General features: G+C 53.7%; 1 protein-coding gene across 1 annotated transcript in view; it reads left to right on the top strand.

Moving 5' to 3' along the window:
* Positions 1 to 2,401: 2,401 nt before the first annotated feature.
* The window catches only part of LOC109448005 (angiotensin-converting enzyme-like protein Ace3), a 13,215-nt gene continuing 8,884 nt past the window's right edge, over positions 2,402 to 6,732 (top strand). Inside the window, exons 1-10 of the mRNA XM_019732825.2 lie at positions 2,402 to 2,623; positions 2,722 to 2,858; positions 3,259 to 3,417; positions 3,681 to 3,768; positions 3,957 to 4,100; positions 4,932 to 5,123; positions 5,231 to 5,328; positions 5,407 to 5,579; positions 5,914 to 6,137; positions 6,257 to 6,401. Coding sequence (XP_019588384.2) covers positions 2,467 to 2,623; positions 2,722 to 2,858; positions 3,259 to 3,417; positions 3,681 to 3,768; positions 3,957 to 4,100; positions 4,932 to 5,123; positions 5,231 to 5,328; positions 5,407 to 5,579; positions 5,914 to 6,137; positions 6,257 to 6,401 — 1,517 coding nt within the window. The 5' untranslated portion in view covers positions 2,402 to 2,466. The remainder of the gene's footprint in view (positions 2,624 to 2,721; positions 2,859 to 3,258; positions 3,418 to 3,680; positions 3,769 to 3,956; positions 4,101 to 4,931; positions 5,124 to 5,230; positions 5,329 to 5,406; positions 5,580 to 5,913; positions 6,138 to 6,256; positions 6,402 to 6,732) is intronic.

The raw sequence follows: 6,732 nt of genomic DNA on the forward strand, positions 1-6,732 counted from the left end.
ATGGAAGTTGGTCAGTTTCCTGGGGTAAGAAGCTTCCATTGCCAGCCTGGCTCCCTCTGTCAGGACGCTCGGCCCCGGGCCTCTTCCCAGCTCTGCTGATGCCTTGACCCCAGTCACGCCCAGGCTCTAATATCTGTCCCCCAATATCTTTTAGTCTACTTTTTGCCACCCCCATCTCCAGCTGCCAAGTGTATCTGTGTTTGTGGCTTTGTGTGTGTGTATATGTCTGTGTGTGTTGCACGCAGGTTTGGTTGTACAGGCCTGTTCCATGAGGCAGGATGTGGAGTTGAGGTATTTGGGATACGCAAGAGGGTGGAAGTTTATGCTTACTTAGGACAATGGAATTTATAAACATATCCTCTAAATAGTTCCAAGCCTTTCTCACAATAGACTTCTTTACCCCCCCACCCCCAACCTAATGTTTTGAAAGCTGTTTGTCTGCCAAACAAAGGTTGTTGTCACCTCACCCCCTTTCTTAGCTCTCTGAATTGCAGAGGTTCAGGCTGCCTGTGAGAGCTTGTGGGCAGTGTGAGGGTATCAGCATTCAACACCCAAAGTTCTGAGCTACAGAATGAGGGCAAAGAAACAATATTGTGGTCAGTCTGATCAGCCTTATCTACTATGCCTTTTGAAATATTAAAATTGTTCAGACTAAAAAAAAAAAAAATTGTTCAGACTCCTGTTTCTGCCTCCATGGGAGAGGGGGGAGAGGCCCGTTCTACCTGGAAGGTGGCAGAGGAAGAGGAGGTGTTGACAGCAGGAACAGGGGCCATTCCAGCAGTTTTTTCTGGTGGCCTAAGTCTGAGCCCTTCTCTGTGTTGTGCATGCCAGCATTGGCTCCTGGGTGACCAGCTCTTTCTTACCTGCCGGGCCAAAGATACGGTTGCTGGGCAGTTTTTCTGAGCTCACCAGTCTCTCTCAACCTTACCCTTGATGGATGAATGGAGAATGGAAATGTGATATGTATATATCACATTATCATTATCTGAATAGTACATATATATATACACACACACACACATAATATATGTATATATAGTACATATATATACTACTATATATATACACTATTATATATATACATATATATGTGTGTGTGTATATATATATATATATATATATATATATATACACATACACACTATTCAGTATTCAGCCCTAAAAAGAAGGAAATCTTGCCATTCGCAACAATATGGAGGGACCTTGAGGTCATCATTATGGTAAGTGAAATATGTCAGGCCGAGAAAGGCAAACACTGTATGATTTCACTTACACATGGAATCTAAACACAAAAACTTATAGGTACAGAGAACAAATTGGTAGTTGCCAGTGGAAGGTGAGTGGGTAGGTGACGGGTAAAGGTGGTCAAAAGGCATCAACTTCCCGTTATACGATACATGAGTCCGGGGATGTGGTGCACATCGCGGTCACTGCAGTTAAAACCCTGTCTTATCCCACCTGTCTGTGCTTAAAGCAGGAGGAGAGGCTTCCCTGCGAGCTCAGTCAGCTACTTAACCAGAAACATCACTGATTTTGTTTTCTTTCCTTGTGTTTTAAATAAATTTTTATTGTCACAGATCCTATTTGGAAGGTTGTTTGCTCAGTTTCTCTGTGACGATGTGGGTTCCCTGGGCCGAGGAGGGTGAGTGAAGGGCACAAAGGATGGAGGGAGTCTGGGTGTGAAGGAACATGGGTCTGAGGAGGGAATTCCAAAGTGAGATAGATGGGGCTCCCCAGACTATATGTGTCAGGCTACTGGGGTGTCCCCAAAGGCGAGCAGAGAGCTGGGGTTTTGCCAACTGGTGCTCAAACCAGGCTCAGGCATTCACGAACATGACCCCTGAATGGAAAGTGCCAGCCACACCTCTCCACAGCCCTCATAGTCATCTACCTTCCTCTGTTCCTCCTACTGACTGCAAACTCACAACATCCTTATGCCTGGGAAACAGGCATAAGGACAACGGGAAGGGAGGAAGGGCCCTGCACAGCCCTGGGGATGATCACATATCCTACAAGAGCGGAAAAAAAGCCCCAAATGTGAACACAGTGGTCAAATCAGAACGTGGAAAGACAACTATGCTTCCAGAGTTCAGAGACTGAGAGATACCACTTTCCATCCATCCATCCATCATTTGCGTCATCCCACCCACCAGCTCAGAGGTGATTCCAGCCTGTGGATGCGGTGGAGGGATTGGTGGGGTCTCATCAATTCCTGGTTAAGGCCCAAGGGTAGCTCCAATGCCAGAGAGAAGTAACCAAATAGAGTAGAACAAGCTCTGGCTTAAAATTCAAGAGCCTTGGTTTTCCTCTCTGTCACTAACTAGCTGTGTGAACTAGGTCACAGGCTTCACCATTCTGGACCTCAGTCTCCTCACCTACAAAATGGGGCAGTTCGACCAGCAGGTGGGTGGGGGCTTTCCGGTTCTGACATTCTATGGCTGACCCTTTAGCCCCTGATGTCACAATATGGAGCCAGATCGTGATTGGCTTATAGCCTCACCCAGCTCTGCTGTTCTCTTGGTCATGGGCACAAGATGGACTTGCCCTGGACCTCCCCTACTTATGCTCTTCTGTTATGGGCAGCTCTTGCCATGGCTCAGGACCGAGGGTGTTCAGAGCTTAGGTGAGTCTGGAACCCAAAGAAGCATGGCATCAGGTGAGGGGACCGGGCAGGGGCAGGCCACTCCCAGGACAGCGTGATGCCCATCTCCTTCTTTGCAGACAACCTCTACAATGAGACCATGGCAAAGAGGTTCCTGCAGTATTATGACAATACAGCCCAGGTTGTGTGGAACCAGTTCATGGAGGCCACCTGGAACTACGTCACCAACATCACCAAGAAAAATCAGGAGGAAATGGTGTGTGTGGTACCACTTCCACTCCAGCCCCTTCTCCCCTTGCTTGTCTCAGCGGTCTTGAGGGTTGGGGGAATCCACACCTTCTATCCCCTGTCCAGAGCTCGAGGAATAAGGGAAACCCCAGAGTACATGTCAAAGCAGGCTGCAAGCTCTGTGCCTCTTGGGGGCACTCAACACTCCCTGGGCAAGAATCTCCTGCTGCTTTCCCCTTGTAAATATCACCTACTTGCTTTTAGGGACCTGGCTCCCTCTCTTCTCCCTCTTAGCAAATCTTTAATAATTCTGAACCCTTAAAGTGGGCTTTTGGAAGAGTCTGGGGAGCTGTGGCCCTGGCGCTCAGTGGGGGACCCTTACTCCCTCCCCCAACCTCCTACGGCAAACATGGTGACCCGCCTTCCAGCTGCACAAGGATGAGGAGAAGAACAAGCACACGCTGTACTTCGGCACCCGGGTCCGCCTGTTTAAGAACGCCAGGTTCCAGGACCCGGCCGTGAAGCGCATGCTGAGTAAGCTGCAGAACATAGAGAAGGCAGCCCTGCCCGAGGACGAGCTTCGGGAGGTGATGGACGGAGCCCCCAGGTCTCCAGGCACATGCTCCCCACCCTAGGGCTGGGTGGATAGGCAGGCCGGGTGGGGAACCAGAGTATCTGGGGCAGGAAGAAGGTTGGTGGGGCAGGGCCAGAGCTTCCTCTCGGGGAGGAGGGACGCAGAGGTTGGTGGGAAAATGCCTTGGCGGGGCCCACCTCTCCCAGCTGGTGGGGCTAGCACTGGGGGTGGGCCCACATGCACGGGCCTGCCCTGCGTGACAACTGCCCCCTCCAGTACAACAAGCTTCTAGCCTACATGAAGACGACGTACAACATGGGCCAGGTGTGCCTGAATGAGGGGCCCTGCATGCCCCTGGAGCCTGGTGAGCACCCCAACCCTGCCCTTGCCCAACCGCAGAGCCTCAAACACCTCCCAGGAGCCCTCCAACTCCCATCCTCCTCCTTGCTCCAACTGTGCTCCCTTGTTGAGGGGTTGGAATCTGCCTAGGGAGGGTGAGGGCAGAGACAGGCAGAAGTGGATGTCCCACCTTGGCTCCTTTTCTGGGCATAGATCTCAAAGAAATCATGGCCACCTCCCGGAACCAGAAGGATCTGCTGTGGGCCTGGCAGGGCTGGCGGGACGCTGTGGGTCGCACGCTCCGTGTCAACTTTGAACACTATGTGGAGCTCAGCAACAAGGCTGCGAGGCTCAATGGTGAGGCCCCACACCTGGCCAGCCTGGCCTGAGCAGACTGCACGTGGCACAAGTTCCAGATCAGAGCCTCAGCAGGACACAGCAGGGTCTTCAGAGGGGAAGGCAGTAGTAGGTCCTGGATATGGGAACCTGCAGCTGGGCAGAGCAAAGAAGGTTCAGTCATTGCGTTGTTCCACAAACATTAATTGAGCACTTACTATGTGTGGGTCCTGGGGAGGTTCGAAGATGCGTAGGTGCAAAAACAGAGAAGGTGCCCCCGCTGAGGGCTTATAGTCCTTTGAGAGACAGACAATATTCATGCAAACACACGTGTCCAATTACCACTTGGATTGAATGTGAGAAGGAAGGGGCTGCTGAGAGAGAATAAGGAGAGACCTGCTTCAGATAAATGCTCAGGGAAGTCCTCTCTGATATTTAGCCAAGGCATGAAAGATGGGAACGAGCCAGGCAAGCACGAAGTCTGAGCATCACAGGCTCCATGATGGGGGAGGCTGGCGTTTGGGAGGAACTGAAAGCAGCCAGTGTGGCCGGAGGACTTGACTGTGTGGGGCTCAAGGTGGGTGGATGAGGACCAGGGTCGTATCCAGGACCTAGGCAGCCAGGCACGGTGGGTGAGGAGCGAGGAGTGTGCACTGTGCTAAGTGCTTCTCTGCCCCGATCTCATCCAGTACAGAGAGTGGCCTTGGGAGGTATTTTTCCCCTTGGGCAGGTGAAGACCCCATAGAACAGGGAGGTCAAGTGGCTTCCTTAGAAGGTGCCTGGGTCTCCTACCTGCCAGGCCAGGGCTGAAGGGTGGGTGGTGAGCACCTCTGAGCCCCCCTCCTGTCCTAGGTTACAGAGACATGGGGGCCCTGTGGCGGTCCAAATACGAATCTGACAAGCTGGAGCAGGACCTGGAGCAGCTCTTCCATGAGCTGCAGCCGCTCTACCTGAATCTGCACGCCTACGTGCGCCGGGCCCTGCACCGTTACTATGGACCCGAGGTCATCAATGTGAAGGGACCCATCCCTGCCCACCTCCTGGGTAAAGCCCCAGTTGGCAGTGGGGGTGGGGCTCGCCGAGGAGGCCGGTGCTCAGTAAGGGCAGACACGGTCTCCGGCCGCCTCTGAGCCCCTCCAATCCCCTTCCAGGGAACATGTGGGCTCAGTCCTGGGTCAAAATCTTAGACCTGGTCCTACCCTTCCCAAATAAGCCACCTGAGGACATCACAAATATCATGCGAAGCCAGGTAAGCACTCAGCCTTTGTCTGCCCCTGCCTGCTCCACACCCCGAGGCAGGGCGCCATGCACCCCTTCTTCCCCACAGCACTGGAACCCCGAGAAAATGTTCATAGAGGCTGAAAAATTCATCACTTCCCTGGGGCTGCTTTCCACTCCTCCTGAGTTCTGGGAAAATTCGATTATGGAAATGCCAAGCGATGGGCGTGAGATGGAGTGCCAGGCCTCCGCCTGGGACTTCTACAACGGCAAGGACTTCAGGTGTGTCCCAGCAGCCAGCACCGTCCTCCTGCCCCTCTTTAGCTCTTTCTCTGCTCCTTCCACTCTCCACCTGTCTCCCTCTTTTAAGAGGTGTGCAAAAAGGGTGGGTGGGGTGGAACTGGGGCAGGGCCGGGTGCATGTGAGCCAGCAGCACAGGAGAGCAAAGCGGGTGGCCGCTGGTTGGCTATGGGGCCTGGAGGGAGAAAACAGAGCAACCAAGGCCCCGCAGGTCTCCAGCCCAATCACCCCAATCCCTGGCCAGAGTCATAATGGAAAAACCTTCCATTCTCCCAGGGCATTCCCATGCTCCTTATCCCCTGCCCTTTAACCCTAGGATAAAGAAGTGCACCGAGGTGACCATAGAAGACCTGCTCTCCATCTTCCACCAGATGGGCCATATCCAGTATTTCTTGCAGTATAAGAACCTCCCTGTGATCTTCCGCGCAGGCCCCAACCCCGCCTTTGAAGAGGCCGTGGGGTCAGTGATCACCCTCTCGGCCTCTTCCCACAAGCACCTGCTCAACAGAGGCCTGCTCAGCCGTCAGCACCAGGACTCAGGTGATGGAGACCAAGAGTACCTCAGGAGGGGAGCCAAAGTCTGGGGCTGCAGCTAGGGCTCTTCAGCCCGAAGGGAGGGAGAGCCAGGAGCCGCCACCTGACTGCCCCACCTTCCCCAGAGGAGGAGCTCAATTTCCTGATGGGCATTGCCCTGGACAAGATCGCGTTCATCCCCTTCGCCTACTTGGTGGACTTGTTTCGCTGGAAGGTCTTTGATGGCACCATCCAGAAGGATGCCTACAACCTGGAGTGGTGGAACCTCAGGTAAGGAGGACAGCTGCTTGGTGCTCTCTGCGCCCTCCTCGTCTAGATGTGGGCAGGGCTTTTGGGTCAGCCTCCAAGGTGCAGCCACCTCTTCTCTGAGGGCAGAGCTGGGCCTGCAGTTCTAATGACCTGGGGGCTGCCGGGAAGCCCGGAGGCAGTATTGGCTGTTTGCAGTCACCGATGAAAGCATCCCTGCTGAACTGGATAGGGCCAGTGTGAGTGGTCATGAGGCCTCCTGCTGAATCTGGCACCAGCCCTGAGCAGGCCTCCTAACCTCTCCAGGGATCCTGGCGGAGGCCTCCCCTGCTCCCTGGGTGGTTGTGAAACTCAC

The sequence above is a fragment of the Rhinolophus sinicus genome, linkage group LG15 (assembly GCF_036562045.2).
Source record: "Rhinolophus sinicus isolate RSC01 linkage group LG15, ASM3656204v1, whole genome shotgun sequence".
In the NCBI taxonomy this organism is placed as follows: Eukaryota; Metazoa; Chordata; class Mammalia; order Chiroptera; family Rhinolophidae; genus Rhinolophus; species Rhinolophus sinicus.